Source organism: Procambarus clarkii, chromosome 92 (genome assembly GCF_040958095.1).
Source record: "Procambarus clarkii isolate CNS0578487 chromosome 92, FALCON_Pclarkii_2.0, whole genome shotgun sequence".
Lineage (NCBI taxonomy): Eukaryota > Metazoa > Arthropoda > Malacostraca > Decapoda > Cambaridae > Procambarus > Procambarus clarkii.
The window spans coordinates 9,036,655-9,054,082 of NC_091241.1; the positions used below are offsets into that span (position 1 = coordinate 9,036,655).

Genomic DNA, 17,428 nt, shown 5'->3' on the forward strand with positions numbered 1-17,428 from the left:
TGTATATATAAGGTCAAATAAAAGAAGCCTCTGTACTGTAAATTGTTTGTGCTATTTATAATGGATTTAGAAAATAAATATATTACACGTGATAAAACGCTTTGTTATTTACATTACCAAGACAACAACAAAATTCCAATGCTTTTTAGAAATAGAAACCATATAGGTGGACCTGGATTTGCACAGGGTTCATGCTCCTGTAAAACTGTACAATAAAGAACAAAGCAAATCAAACTAAAAATATTTGTAAAACAAAATAATGTAATGTGTGTTGGAGCCTGACACTGCCCACAATGTGGTAAACCTGAAGATTAGCTTGTATTATTTGCACTAAACCTGCATAACATCAAGACTCGCTTGCATACTATGAAACTTGATGTGTGTGTTTACCAGACACACCACGGACCAGTGTTCCCCAGTTCTGTGCAAATTGAGGCCACCTATATTAAGTTAAATTATGGGATGAACATTACCAATGTTTATTCGCATGACCAAACCTGAAAATAGCTGGGTGGAATGTGCACCCACGTTCTCTCACACACACACATCTAAGGTCCTTCTTATCTATGCACAAATATTTACACATCATACATTGGAATCTTGTGTACCAATACTAAGTTTTATAATTTTCTATGGCTGTACACTTAGCATGTTTCTTTAATATCAAATCTGAAACATAACTCAATGAATTGCACATTTACTGTATGTCACATATAAGTATTATATATTTAAGACTATATTTATCTTGTGTTTACCAATGTGTTGCAACATTTCTCAGCATGACTATACCACTAGATCTGTATGCCACATCTCCAGTACCCTATAGCGATAAACATCTTATCCTCTCTATCCCCTTTACATCTGTGTAGAGTGTCAGTGATAAAGGTTTTAAATTCTTCATCATATGCTTGACTTTTTCTACACGTGACTCACAAAATAAGGAGTAGCAACAATTTATGTCTAAATATATAAGTTTGAGTTACACAGTTGTACACCTGTTCAGTTCTGTCACAATTTTAACGATTTGACTAAGTTGTTACAAATAAACCTTCTAATTCTCTCAACAACTTGGTAGAAAGTTTGCTAGAAGTATGCCACTCAAGAAATTATTTGTACAAAATTTATGGAAGCCCCAAGTCTGCAGAAGTGGCAAATTGCCTTCCACAGCAAATGGTTCTAAAGCCACAGTATCGATCAACACATACACAGTGCACTGCTTCAGTCGATGGCACAAGATGTAACATTTTTAATATATAAAAGCAGAGAAATCCACCAATTAAATATTGCTGTTCTTTTCTTATCACAGCCAAATGCTAACTAGTTATTCCTATCATCTGATTTGTATTCCAATAGTATGCATTTCAAAAAGTATCACTCAAATAACATACTACACAATATTTGGAATATTAGGAAAATATTGGTATAAAAAAGCAGCATTGAATGTAATGAAATGCTTCATTCTGGAGAAGCCCCAGTGGCTCCTTAAAGCTATCTTACTTACATGGCTCCCAACTACTAAGTCACATTAGCTGTGGAGTTCTGTCTTAAGGCCAAAATAAGCAATCCTGGGCCTAACATAGTACAAATATGGAAAAGGGTAGAGCCAAGCCTAGGGTAAAGTAGGTATGGTTGCTGCCTTCTTTCCTCAGGTCCTCTACAAAATTAATAGTACAAAATGTGGACCTTTTTTGCACACAACACTGCGTAGTTTGTACTTTCCATCCATATGTACTATTATTTTTGGAAGGCTGGTTACATTTAAACAATAATCAGAAATACATAAATTTCCTCCAAATTCTCCAAATTCTAGCACTGTACATAACACACAATATAGTATTGCCAAACTAACTGTACATTCAAGGATCATCAAGAGATTACTACAGTGAGGATTTTCAGGTGATTGTCAAACCAGTTATTTGTTTCATCAAGGTTAAACAGGATGTGCAAAGGGCAATACAGTACCTGAATACAGATGTCTTTCTCTCTCTTTCCATTGTCACAACCTAATATAAAAGACAAGAAGAGTTATTTCTTTCCTGAAAAGCTACTCTGCACTCTTATTTGTAGGCCTATAAGCTACCAACACAAACAGTATTCAAAATCAATTTGAAAAAATCAAAATAGTTATGGTGGAGGTCAAAAGAAGGACTACCCAAAGACCATCTTAATTCCATCTTGCAGCATTTAGTCAAAGCTTATAACAGGATAAAGTATATGCTTTCACTTTATTGTATTTTAACAAACACTTGTACTCAATTAATTTTTCAATACTGAATGGACAGACCAGAGCACACTCAAACATTTTTACCTGGCATTATCATACCTATGAACACTGAAATCAAGCTTTCGACGTTTCCATATACTGTTCCAGCATTGCCGAGTCCATGTCATCATCAAACATCGTAGAATCCATATCTGCGGGAGTGGTGTCGTCTTGGGTAGAACCTTGCGTGGACTGGGATGACATTTGTGTTGGCTGACTCAAAGACTGAGAAGAATACATGACAGAACGATTCATTCTCACCTGCGGTGTCTTCTTGGCTGTGGATAAAAACGTGAAATTAATACTCAACTTATGCTAACAAATACATTTATATATATTATACAGTTATTATGTGTGTATGTGTATATTATACACACACACACATACAGTATATATATATATTTATTTATTTATTTATTTGGATGGCATCATGAGGAAGGTTAAGGTAGCAGTCAAGTCTGAGAGGGATGTAAACATATCATAAACTGTAGGCCTGAAACTGTTCGAGTAATTGGAACATGTCAAATTTGAAGTCAGCAGATGATATAGTTCTTTTATCAAAAAGAGTGAAGGTGAGCTATGTAGACTAGCTCAACATTTTTTGAGGTGTTTGAAAGAAAGTTGTTATTTAATGTAAGAAGTGACCAACACCACTCATTCTCTACTCCACGCATCTCATTAGATCATTATACAAAGAGCTTAATACTACAACATGCTTCCTCTTGGTTGTATCATTTCCTGAAGCATTTGCTGATTATCATATAAATGATTAAAGAACACTAACAAAAAGGTAAACAGCGTATAGTGTGAATATTTACCTTGACTTGACTGGGAGAGTCCGTGTAAAACTTTGTAGCTCTCTTCAAAGTACTGGTTAGGATGATTAATTCCAGCCTCCATTTGAGAATTGTGAGTGGCTTCCCAGTACCGCTGACAAGCTATCTGATAATGGTTCTTGCTTACCAATTCCATAATTTCATTAATAGCTGCAATAAACATAAAATATATTCTGTAGTTGGAAATCTGCTACAACAGTTCACATACATAACCATTATCTCATTCTCATATTGAGGGAAAGTGAGGCATCAGGTCAGAGAAGAAAATAGTGCTTTGAATGTAAAGAAATGCCTTTCTGGTGGGCTCTTTGGTGGCTCCCTGAAAGCTAGCCGCCTGGGTACCTCTAGCGTACTATATCATGCCCCACCAGGCCCATATAAATCATGAAAGCTTATCTCTGGCAAGAGCCACATTACTATTGACTCTTGATGTGGCTCAATAGACACACACAATTATAAAACACTATCATACAAATCCTTGTAACTTTTTAATTAAACATTACAAATAAAATTTAAGACTTTCTATAACATACCAATAGCAACATTGTTAAATACCATAAATTTTGGTCATTTCCCTATCATTCTACTACCGAAGCAGTTGGTATTACCTTGTTGTGGGACTTGGAAGCTAGTGAGACGTTGCTTCAATATAGGAGCGTCCGTGTGTTTGAAGGGACAACCATGGGCATCACCGGATCCTATGCTGGTCATGATGATCTTCAAGCAGCTGTACGGAGTATAGTCTGTTCTCTTTCCTTCTTTTCCATAGTTGAAACGGATATTGTATGCGTACTGCTTCTCAAACTGAGGATAAAAATTGTGTAAGTGCACAAAATAGAACCAATTTTAAATGTTGGTATACAAAGGAACATAAAATACGATACAAAGAAAATGTAAAGGCCTATTAGCCCATTAGAGGCAGCTCCTCTTTGTATCCATCCAAACTTTATTCATATATCTGTCTAAACTTTGCATGAAAATCCAGTGATCCTGTCCTTACATTACCCTGTATAGTAATTTGATCTGTAGCAAGTATATTATGTCAGTAAAATATTTGCTCCATATTCTCATTAGCTTATGTGCAGCTAATGAGACGGGTCTGTTAATTCTACTTACTCCACAAATTACAATACCTCTTCCCAAGTGTACAGTTAATACCTTTTCCCAAACCTGCTAGAGGGAGGTCAGGTAAGGTGTGGACCGGTAATAAAAGCAGACGATAGTGAATCATCACCTCGGCACACAGTATACAAATAAAAAGAAACCTTTCACAAGAAAGGTTTCTAGTTCCCTGGTATTAACTTTGTCATGACTCCCAGATATTTTTTATGGTAACATATGGAAACTTCAACACTGTCCAGCCGATAACCAGGAACTGCTTGAATAATGATTTATTAAATATGCAAGACAAGGGCTCACTAAGCTTTTCTTTACGTTCTATAAGAATCTGGGCATACACTTCATCTGGCCCTGGGGACTGCTTGCGGTGCAGTTTTTATCAATTGGTTATTGATAAAAACTAATATGCATTTCCTCCCTGGTAGCAATTCAACTAGTCAACGTGTCCTCTTCGTCACCAACATATTCGCAAAACAAATCAAGATAAATATCTCAAAAGACAATGGTTGAAGTAGTTATGTATAAAACTAAATGTTTACTGGTATCTGTACCAAAGGACATGATGGACTTTTGTGTGATGAAGCCAATATACATTTCCTGGTGAGGAATGAAACTGGTGAATGTGCTTGAGCCTGGTGATCTACTGCATGCTTCACATGGGTATATGACTGGTGCATATATGGTCTACTGCATGCTTCACATGGGTTTATGACTGGTGTATATATGGTCTACTGCATGATTTACATGGGTATATGACTGGTGCATACATGGTCTACTGCACGCTTTACATAGGTATATGACTGGAGCATACATGGTCTACTGCACACTTTACATAACATCACCAAAAGATAAGCTCCCAACTAGGACATAAAGAAGCACCTCAGAACTTGACTAAGAGGGCAATTGATATAGAACATCTGCAAAATGAAAGAAGCAAACTTACAATGGAATAAAAGTTAGGAATGTGAAGACAAAAGTCTGAATGCTTAAATTTTTCAGTCAAACTAGATACTTTCTCAGGCATTTGTCTTAAAAAATCAATGATAATTACACATATTAATGCACTCAAATAAAACTTTACCTTATCTACGTCCATCGTCTTTGTAAAATGAGATCTCCAAAAGTACAGAGCATCTTCTAAGCTCAATCCTGCAGCCTTGAGGAACAACCCATATGAAAGACGCCCACCGTGGCGTAGATGGTGAGTCGTTCTTAGCGTGTCATTTAATTGACGCATGCACAATGGAAAAGACTTGCTGGCAAGCTGGTCAATCATATCTGGTGTTATGCGAAGATTTTCAGAATTTTTCTTCTGTGAGTAGTCATTACCAGTGTACCGCTTGTCAAAGTCCTGTAGGAGTTTCATCAAGCGTTCATCATCCTCTAGCTGCGGAAGCGCTCTATTTGTTGTCTGGAGAAGAACAATTTATTAGGCAAAAACATCATTGATGAACTACACTGACAGCAGACCCCATATTATAACCATTACCAATATTCCCAACAAATATAAACCATGTCATGTATTATGCCAACATACCCCCAAAAATGTAATGCCTTAAAGAAAATGTACAAATGTACAAACCACCTACCGCCAGTGCATGAGAGAGATTACTTCTGAATGAAGCTGTAACTAGGGTAACCAGGTCAGTATCGGGAACATACGCATACCCCCCATTCAGGTAAATTTTTCTTTGTCTCACTAGCTCCAGGGCTTCTATAAATGGCACCTGAAATAACAAATGCAGTTGAGGTCATTTCTACCCAAGAGACAGTATGTGAACACACTGTAGGAGCATGATATAAACACAAAAAACAGCATTGAATGTACTGTAATAAAATGCCATTTTCTGAGCTCAACCCACCTGAGGGACTGAGTCATTTCAACCACACCCAAGCGCACCCACTCCAAGATAACCCGACGGAGCGTAGGAAAAGAAGCCTGCCCTGCCAGCCCCAAACCTTTCTAAGGAGGAGCCACCCAACGCCACCACAGGCCGGAGCATATGATCCGAAACGCCCATGAATCGTGAGACCAGGTGTGAGCAAACAGCGCAAGCCTCCTGCCCATTGCCCCGTCAATGAGGCAAACCACGAAAGGCCAACGCCCCTTACGAGAAGCCGGCCAACGAGCAGAGCGATCATCGCGTCGACCAGACGACGCCGGTTTCAAAGGAAACGCTGGCTCAGAAGCTAGCACCAATGGCCCATCCTGGCCTACGTAACCCAGAGCCTTGGCACAACTCTCCTAAGAAAGCTGAGAACGGTTACCCAGGAGAACAAACAAGTCTGACATAAGACGTCAACTAGACGAAGTTGCCTGCAGAAACTGTGTGACCGCAGTCTACGTAAACAGCAACAGACAATACGGAGATGAAAACCTAAGAGTCAGGGCCCAAGCGGATTCCAAAGGGTGAGCGAGCACAGCTTGCCAGCACGCGGGGTGAGAAGCAAAGAACAGACACCACCTCACTGAGAATTGGAGCAAACAGCTTCAACAGTGCGACCGACTCCCTAGCCGCCAAAACCAGCACCCCCAGAATAAGGCGTGGCACTCAACACCCCCCACATCCTCCTCAAGCCAGTCCAAAGACAGTTAGAGAAGGGAAAAGAAGTGCAAGCCCAAAGCCAAATGCCCACAGGAAGCCATGCCCAAGTTTCCCCAGCAACCAAAGACGCCGAAAGGGAGGGAATCTGCACGTGAAGCTGCACAGGTGAACAAGCACCATTAAGGCGCTCTAAGTCGTCTCCCACTTAAACTTGTAGAATGGTAGAGGTTTCTCGCAATTCAAGTGTGCAGGTCTGACAGAACCCATGCCACAACCCCAACGAAAAGAATGGGCAGTCTGCCAGCCAGGAAGACTCCGGAACCTCTAAACGCACCCAATACGGGAAAGAAGAACTGAACTCAAAGGAGGACGGATCCATAACAGAGGCAGTATCCGCGTCTCGCAGGAGGGAGATCTTGCAAACCAGTGGTTTGTGGTTTGGTTCCCCCTCCCGGGGAAAGAGGAGCTGCGCAGACAGCGGCGCGGTGGATGTGGTGATGTCATGCTTGTTTGCTTGTTTTCTGATTGGGGCAGTTCTGCCTGCTCGTTCAGCTTTCGGTTTGCAATTTTTAACCAGCTGTAGTTTGTTTTGGGATTTCTACCTTTCTGGGTGCCTGACACGGTGATGGCAGATATAGACTGCTTCGAACTACACGGGAGAGTCTACAGGCCACTGGTCCTTGTGCCTCTCTGAGGGAGCCAGGTTCTGGCACTGGTCCCCAGTAGGCCTAGAAATCCATCGATTGACTGTTGCCACGGTCTATTATATACACATCAGCCCGGTATAGCTTCAGGGAGCCGAAGGGGCTCTCCACAGAAAAAATACATATACAATGAAAATGTACATGTCAGAATCAAGTTTCATACTGATCAGGATTTCCATCATACGACGACCAGCATAAATTGGCTCCCAGAAGTGAAGGACAAGAGCTACGAGAAGAGGTTAGGGGCATTAAATAGGCCAAAACTAGAAGACAGAAGGAAAAGAGGTGATATGATTACTACGTACAAAATAGTAACAAGAATTGATAAAATTGATAGGGAAGATTTCCTGAGACCTGGAACTTCAAGAACAAGAGGTCATAGATTTAAACTAACTAAACACAGATGCTGAAAAAAATATAAGAAAATTCACTTTTGCAAACAGAGTGGTAGATGATTGGAACATGTCAGGTGAGAAGGTGGTGGAGGCTGAGACCGTCAGTAGTTTCAAAGTGTTATATGACAAAGAGTGCTGGGAAGACGGGACACTACAAGCGTAGCTCTCATCCTGTAACTACACTTAGGTAATTACACACACACACTCCATGTGGTGGATGGGAGTTAAGATCTTCTATTCGGATTACTTTCTCAAAATCTTGCATAAGTGATACAGGAAAATTATGTTAGGTATTGTTATGTATTATGAAGTTCTCAGCTATCAGGAACTTCATATGAAACATAGTGGATTAACTTAACAATGCTCAGGATACGACATGTTAATCCTTGGCCACAGGACAACAGGTTGATTTCCCTGTTCAAGCATGATCGTGAGAATGCTGGTATCTCCCAAGGTTCTTGCCCTGCACCCTGATTCATGGTAGTCCTCTGCAATTCAGGAAACACCGCAGGCCAATAAAAGCTCAGCAAGACAGGCCAAAGTTTGCTCTCTCTGGACCACTACTTTGAGAGTAAGGAGAAATTTGGGATAAAAAAATTACATTTAACCTTGAATTTTAGCTAAACTATTTTACACAGAAAATAAATGAGAAAATATAATGAAAATAAATGAAAATAATTAACTTACCTTGTAAAATATTCGGCCTTCCAGCATGTCACCGCTGCTTATGTTGTATGTTCCAGCTATCAAATTTTCCCTTTCGTTTTGTACCTCTTCTGAAGTAATCTGAGAGAGAGAGAGATTTATAGTTTGAAATCTAACAAATCTGATCAATGGCATTAACAGTGCTTAGGGCTAACTGCTCATATATCAACACTAACGTCTCAGTCAAGTGATCTTCATTCAAAAAGATTACTCTCCCTGCTGATCTATTCTACTTACTGTTACGTTAACTCTAAAGAATTACTTAATCTACTAAGTTTGCTCTCATTTCAGTTAAGCTATCCTTGAACTATAACATAATCATTATACATTTAACAATAATCAAAATACCATTCATATAAAAATTACAGAAAATACAGAATGCATATTTAACACTTTCACATCCCCGGCGGGCGGGCCGCTGTGCACCCCAAGGTAGCGCGAGCGATGTTTATTCTCTTTTCAGCTTTCTTACCTCAATTTACATGCTACATTGTTCAATTTGGTATCAAATTATTCACAATAGAATGCTCTAAAGGAATATTTACACATAAGAACAAATATAAGAACAACATTACCAATACCGTAAGATAAAGTACAGTACATAAAGTAAAGAGTGGCAGCTTTGCAACTGATGGTCCGGGTGTTGCAACACTGCCATTAGTAGTGAGAAGTAGAACTGCTGTCATCATCTTGTTCATCACCAGCGTGTATGATGGTGACGAACATGTTGACATTTTTGAGAGGCCAATCCTTATACTCAAAGTACACTAGTGACCAAATGACTAATTCATGGAACTGGAGGAATATGAGTTTCTTAGCTTGTATAACACAAAAGCATTATGTATAGCCATATATAGCCACAGAGAATGGGAAGACGTTGGCGTGCATCTTAAAACAAACCGCATAATAATCGGACAATAAATGGAATTTTTACAAATATTTTAATTTTGGACAGCACTGCTGTCCACCAGATAACTTAGAGTATTGATTTTAGGACGTCAATATCGTTATCCGGATGCGATAGTGTTAATATTTGTTCAACATTTTTATGTTTTTTTTGGCTGCCTTTAGTACCAAATACAAATTTGAAAAAAAGTTTTTTTGGTTGTAATGTTTTATTTACTGAAATCCATATTCAAGGATTTTCACCCATTTTTCTTTTTATATTTTGTTATTTTTTAATGAACTGTTGTAAAGCAGTAGGAGTAATCGGGCAAAACACAGTAAGGTGAAGGGCAGGTATCCGAACATGGAAAAATCACTAAATTAATAGAGAAAGTGAGCAGGCTGGCAGAAGAGTGTGGTACAGTACTGTACTGGCATTTGCACCAAAGTGTTTATATTCAAGAGTTTTACACTGTATATATGTATAAAAGCCATGAGGTTAATACATAGAATGACTGGAAAAGTCACGTTGATGAAGATTTTGCCCTTGCATTGTGAGAGAGGGCATCACAGGCCCATAGAGAAGACGGAAGCAGAACAGGAAAACATGGTTCAAGACACTTCAACAAAACCATCTGTCCATTCACTGTACAGCATCATGGAGAACCAGTACCACCAGTACCAAGTTGCAACCCACAACAGCTGCCTAACCCACTCATACGTATTTAATGTTAGGTGAACAGGTCATCAGCTGAATGGAAACATTACTTTAACACTTCTAGTCTGCCACGGTAATTGAACTTGGGGCCTTTTGGCCGAGACTCAACTGCACTGATCCCTGAAGCATTGGACATTTCATCGCCAACTCTAATTATTCTCCTAACACCATACATACTTTCAGATTACCCATAATCTGAAATCTGATTATCCATAACTACTGCTCTGATTCCTTTTCATACCATACGTCTCACAATGATAACAAGGAAAGGTGTTATCATCGTGCTAGTGATGCATTAATACCTTACATTGGTCAGCACAAGCCATAATAAAGGTACTGGCAATACTGTACATGTATATTAAACACTAATATGACTGAAGAAATTGCACTTAATACTTTGTACTTAATATATATGTATAAACAGAGAGAGAGAGAGAGAGAGAGAGAGAGAGAGAGAGAGAGAGAGAGAGAGAGAGAGAGAGAGAGAGAGAGAGAGAGAGAGAGAGAGAGAGAGAGAAAGAGAGAGATCGGTGAAACAAAATCTGGTAAAATAGCTAAGTTATATAATGGAAGACATTTAAATTGAGTTAAAAATATAGAATTAATGTAGACAAATATGTAACAAATAAAACTTCATTAATTACTTACTGGTGTAAAATGAAGATTATTACTCATCATGAAGTTTTTAATATCGGTTCCATTCTTGGAGCAATGGATAAAGCGAGCACGAAATAAGTCTGTTTCGTGAGCGATGAACCAACGTCGAAGATCTTCTGTGCGGCAGTAAGCCAGACGCAGCACGAAGTGGGACACATGGTCACGTCGTCTTGCTGCCTCAACCTCATCTCTTTTATTACTTGATATCTTTTCCTGTTGAAAAACTTCTGATTAATATAGTTCGTTTGTACTACAGTATCGTACTTCTACAATAGATTCCCAGAAACCTTATGTTCATTATTTTTTAACTAAATAGAAATCAGGCCCCCTGACGCATTTCGTGACCTACCAGGAGTACAGGATCAGAATCGGGCTCTATTTAAGAGGTCAGGGGAGCAAAGTATCATTGATCAATCGACCAATGATTATTTATTGCCAACCGATCAATCGATTGGCAATAAATAAACAACTCGGTTACTAGCGCTATATAGATACCGAAATGCCATCTCAAGCAGGGATGGCGGTTACCAAACCAACTATCTATTTTCACAGCTGAATTATATGCCTTATACCAAGCTCTCCAAATAATTACAACATTACCAATTGGGATATATACAATCTGTAGACTCCAAGAGTGCGATTCAAGCAATTACGTACTCTTCAACAACTTGCAGAGTTTGTTTACCCATGCCTTCAACTTCTCCATGAACATCGATTGAATGATTATGACACCTCTATCCAATGGGTCCCAGTGCATTATGGTATTCTCCATAATGAACTTGTAGATCAATTAGCCAAAGCGATGCACAACACGCCTCACATTACCAGTCATCCAATTCCTCATGTTGCACATAAAGGAGATACCATCAAAGATACCATCACCCAAGACTTTGTAATGAAATGGAAAATGTCATGTTCATCTTTGTACCATGGGTCCATAAAAAAGAAAAGGGAAACTTGGAAACATGTCAGATATAAAAGTAGAGAAATTGATGTAATGATGACCAGATTAAGGCTGGAACACACCAAACTGGCAGCACACAGCTCTAAGTACAGAACAGCCATTAACGAACTCTGCATCCACTGTCAGGTGCCTGAAATAATCGATCACTGTTTCCGACATCATAGTGACAGAGTAAATTTCAAACAAGTATTTATCACACTTAAAATACCCTTTACCATCGAGCATATATTAGGAGGAGGTGACCACTCGTTATAGGAAAAATATAAAATAGTCAAAGCACTGGGTAAATATCTCCAGTCGACCAACAAATTGGGTCACATCTGACCTGTGCCACATTTATTCCTGGCTCCACCAACAGCTAAATACACAAAACTGTCTCGTCGCAGCATCATCGATCAGCCGACGCCATAAACACAATATACCGCCCTATGGTGCGGCAAGTTTTTCTCTAACATACTGTACACCCCTGTTTTAGTCGCCACTCCTCTATCTACAGCACAACGCAACAAGCACTTTCGAAGCTCTAATCATTCTCAACATAAACGAGCCTCCCTACATTTGTACTGGTGCAGTCATCGGGAGGACAAACCCCTCATGCAAACTGCACCTACTATTAAGAAGAAGAAGAAAACCAAATAGCCAATGACTCCTCTATTGAGTGTGACAGACAAAATGATGATAGCATAATACATAAATATTCTGTGGATTTTTGTTTATTGATTGGGACCTACTGACTTTCTGTGCAGATTAAAATAATAAAAGGTTCGCTGCACTGCGCCAAACGACAAATGCTGTTTTGAGAGTTGTCTGTTTTTTTTTTTTAATTAGGCTATATTTTAATGTTTTTAATGTTTTATCACTCTTTGTGTTTTGAAATGAAAATAGTTGAGTTTGGAAACATTTTGACATTAACTTTACCTGAACATTTATAAAAACAACAAAAATATGTCCTTAACAATTGCACTAAAAAGTTTTTGCCAAAAACAAGTGCGCAGTGCAGGGGTTAAGGAGTTATCACAAGTCGAGCCTGGCCCGGGGATTGGAAGAACTCCCAGAACCCTCTCCAGGTATGCTTCAGGTAGGTTGTCAGAGGTCTGATGCAATGGAAGAAATCTTTCATGTACAGTTTGTTCGAGTGAGGTCACGGGTACAGTAATTCGTTCAACTCGGTTTTTAATCTAAGTAATTGAAAAATGTTTTCACCATTCAGGTTCTTCTCCTCAGAATACAAAAGATGAAGTGTGACAAGGATTAGATTTGCCTCAAATTTATATGACTGAGATTGTCCAAAGTTCAATTCTCACAAGACATGATGTTTGCGCACATTTCTTTACACCTGGTGCCTCTGTTCACCTAGCAGTAAATAGGTACCTGGGAGTTAGTCTACTGTTGTGGGTTGTATCCTGGGAAGGTACAGCTGTTGGCTAGGACACTGATAAGCCTAACAGGCATCCTGTTCCTGACAATGAGAAACTATGCAATAGTGAAGTAGGTTCTCGTCCTCCTCCATAGAATACAAATGTTTAACATAATTATGGGTTACTTCAATAGGGATACAAAATAGATTTGATAAACAAAAATCACCCAATTTTTAGTACAGAGCAAATAAAGTTTTCAATTTTGTTCCCCCATCAATACTTCTATTTCTAAACATGTAACTGCAAGGAAATTAAGTTAGCTTGATAAATAAGTTTTATAAAGAAATGATAAGCACCATAACACAACAATTCCTACATTTGTTATTTACAAAACAAGAAGCATTTTCATTCATATTACTTACAGCAGTATGAATAAAATATTTGTGCTTTGCAAATTCATCATACAGCTTATTCATCCAGTCATCGGAGTTCTTGATATGGCCACTGAGGTTCAAACGCTCAACACATCTTAAAACTGAAAAAATACAAGTACTGTACTGTACTTAGTTTTATAATGTAAAACAATACAAAATACAGTAAATTTCACTTACAGTATTACAATTCCATGTAATATTGTACCTTAAGCCAAAAGTAATATATACAAGATTTTTTAAGAAATTTTACTTTAAAAGGTGATTCTCTTTTACTGTAATGAGAAAAAATCAAGCTTTAAATGTAATGAAATTACCTTATTTGTTGGAGTCTTTGGTAGCTTCCTGAGCTGTGTTGGTTCAGTCAAGCCTTAGGGAGATTAGCACTCATACATTCTCAATTTCTATGATATGAACAATGATATCTATTCTTCTTTTAGCCCTTATAACTTTCATCTATGCCTGACCTCACAACTAACCCCCTCAAACCTGTCCGTACCATTGACGTTCATTACTCTGACTTAACATACAAGAATGTAACAACTCTTGTACAGTATATATCTCAAACTATGCCTAACACTATTTCCATTAATAAGTTACTTTCAACCTTTCTTTCTCTTGCCCACCTCATTTATGACATTAACCTTAAACAAGCACACTGACAATGCTTCGTCCAACCCCTCCTACCCCCTCCATGTCAAACTGAGGTGCTGGCTGATAGCAACAAAGACACAGTCCGCACAGTGGAGTCTGGTTCCCTTATTCCCAGGCAGATAAAATTATCTGGAACCCAGAAAAATCAGCCAACATGTTGAAGAAAAGGTTTTATTCTTGATTGCAAGAAAAAATCCTATGCACACACAAAAGACTATACAACTAGAAACTCCTAAAACATGGATAAAACTAAAGCAAAAAATAACTGGAAATATCAATGTACAGTACATTACTGCTTCCCATTGACTTTAGTTTCACCACAAGAATTGTATAGTACTGTATTAATGAGGCTAACACAAGGTGAGGTGAAATCTGGATACCTTTACTGAACATGGTAGCTGTTAAACCGTTAATATTCATACTGCATCACAGTCTCAGAGCTATTAATAAAGCACAGCACTAGCACACCTTCAAGTAGACCTGTGTGTGCATATCTTCCTATCTTATTTCTAACCAGTCATTTTTTTAACTGGTTAGAAAAACTTTCCTTCTGACTCACAATACTGTACTTTCAACTTTATTTGCATAACTTAATCTTTTACCAATCACATATCCCAGATATAAGACCACTTTTAACCTTCATATTCACATTTATGTCAAACATAATCTCCTTTCTTGCCACCATTAAAACCTTACTTCCATCCACATTCACTCATTTTTTTGTAAGCATGGCATATTAATTTACTCTTATTCTGGAATAAGATATCACACAGGATTTAACTTACTCTTCAATCTCTCAACTGCCATCTCATCAAATTCAGCCAGTGAAACATTTCCTGACGGCGGCGAGGAATAGAACTGGAGGGTAGATGGATATGACAGCTCAATTTCTATTCGCCGGTTCTTGCGAATTCTTCGGCCTCCGAATTCCATCCTGAAGTTTTAATTTGAACTGCAAATATAAATAATTACTTACAATTCTGATGAAATTTAACAGTAGCAAAGGTTCAGGCAATACCTAATTAATCTATAGTACAGAGCATACACATATTATTTAATTCACACTGCCTCTAATTCATGTTATGTCCAACCTAGTGTATTACTATCAACAGCCTATATTAATGTACAGCCTGAACAACTATATATTAATAACATGTATCAAGTTGCATTCATGCTGGTATAGTCAACGGTCTTCCATACTCTATCAGCAAGTCTTTCATATTTTCCACAATGAGCCAAACTAAACTTTAGGTATACAGTATACCCTCAGTATGTCCGATTCTAACAATCTGAGCATGTCAGAACAATTCTGGATTATGCAGCATCAGTGTGGAGTCAGTATCTTGTAAAACACAATAGGATGCAGGAGAAAGTCCTGAGGTGTGCCATTAGACTAGTTGCAGAGCTGAGAAGTATGAGTTATGAGAAAAGATTAAAAGTATTTAAATTTCAAGTCAATAGAAGATATAAGAAAGAGGAGATATGATAATCACCTACACAATTCTGAAGATAATTGAGAGGGGGAAGACAAATAAAGACTATTTAGCATAGGAGGTGCACAAATAAGATAACACAGGTGGAAACAAAATACCCAAATGAGCCACAGAATAATAGAAACAATTTATTTCAGTTAGTAGTATAATGAACAAATGAATGCACTAAGAAAAAAGTGATGGAGAAATATTTCATATATAACTTCAAATGCACATCACAACTATCTTATTAACACCACCACCATGCAACAGATTGATGAAGAAATGGATCTAGAAGTTAGGATCTACCAGTTATTGAATGTTGCACAGCAAGTGGGAGCCTCAGTAAAAAAAAATAGCAAACTATACCTTAGTAATAGTTACACTAACATTTGACTTCAAGGAAAAGATAGTGGTTATTCAACTGCGCACCCCATTTAGACTACTATATCCAAGCATGATACAGATATATCCACCTTCAGAAGGACATATCTGCTTCGGAGAAAGTTCAACACAGAGCTACAAAAATCTTCCCATAACTAATTGAAATCTCAAACTAGGACCAGTGAGGGCCACAGGACTAACAACAGTAAAACTATACATAACACAGCTGATATTGAAACTTTTTTAAATACTGAACAAGTTGGAGATTATTAAACTAGAGCATTTCTTTATAAGATCAAATAAAACACATAAAAGGGTCAACAGCTTCAAGCTTAACAAGCCACAATGTAGGATAAAATACAGATGCTTTTTCACTCATAAGGTTATAAACCTACAGAACTGTGTACGTGCTGAAGTCATAAATACAATGATGTAATACAAAATACTGATAAAAAAAAATCCTCAGGAACATTGGGGGACCTTGATAAACTGCCGTACTGTATTCTTGTCTGCATCGACAGATAGTGGCCCTCATGTTACTGTAGATATGACCGAGCCCAACAAGGCTAAAGAACCTGTACACCAAACATTTAAAGGTCGAAAGTGAAGGAAATACTGTACTATATATAAATCATCACATGTTGTCCAGGATTTGAATAAGGGTCTTCTCTTTTGAAAAATGCATGCTAACCACACCAAATATACCCCCTAAAATGTGTTTTTGGTGAGGGTTAGAAGGTTGATGATGATTTAGAGGTCACGATGGCACAGGGCAGCATAAGACATTTGAATTATCCTAGTAGTCCAGTGTAGGGTTTTGAAAATGCAACCTAAAGAATAGACGAGTGTTTGTAGTACCTGTGTGATAAGCATGCTTAAGGATTTTAATAATAGCTCTGCATACAGTATTTTCATGTCTGGACTGACTCTCTGCAGATATATACAGCTTAACAATCAATAACTGAACAATCTGTAGGCCTACTTTGCATCGAAGTTAAGAACCATATTGTGAACGACAGAGGAACGAGTGCTTGAACGGCCGGACAAAATACCCGAAAAGGCCGCACACAAAATACACATCAGTATGTACAAAATACGTACAAGAGAGTGACAAAATAGTGTGTTATACCCCCACACAAGACGCCATAAATACCTGCCAGAGAGAACAGTTGGCGCCAAATCTGGTGTTTACAAATATTCAGCGTCAGAAGCCGCCGTCGCCGCACATCCTCACTCACGCCCTCCCTCCTCACATTACTCCTAACAATCTACCCAGATCTCAACCCATCTCAACCCGGAGTTCGTATTAAATACTACCGCATTCAGCGCAATAAAAC

At 38.3% G+C, this 17,428-nt stretch overlaps 1 protein-coding gene across 5 annotated transcripts; it reads right to left on the reverse strand.

The window, feature by feature from the left end:
• Positions 1-31: 31 nt before the first annotated feature.
• Positions 32-17,403, reverse strand: LOC138359724 (DNA primase large subunit-like). Of its 5 annotated transcripts, none has more exons than XM_069319293.1 (11): positions 17,245-17,403; positions 15,021-15,169; positions 13,573-13,685; positions 10,820-11,041; positions 8,551-8,649; positions 5,808-5,945; positions 5,300-5,629; positions 3,708-3,903; positions 3,082-3,249; positions 2,324-2,541; positions 32-2,003 (listed from the first exon to the last, which is right to left on the reverse strand). In XM_069319293.1, exons 2-10 carry the CDS (start codon positions 15,166-15,168, stop codon positions 2,339-2,341), a joined length of 1,617 nt encoding a protein of 538 aa, XP_069175394.1. In that variant the 5' UTR covers position 15,169; positions 17,245-17,403; the 3' UTR covers positions 32-2,003; positions 2,324-2,338. The 5 variants fall into 5 exon arrangements, with proteins under 5 accessions (XP_069175394.1, XP_069175393.1, XP_069175392.1 ...); XM_069319292.1 differs by having other exon boundaries at positions 15,021-15,187; XM_069319291.1 differs by having other exon boundaries at positions 32-2,541.
• Between the last annotated feature and the right edge of the window lie 25 nt (positions 17,404-17,428).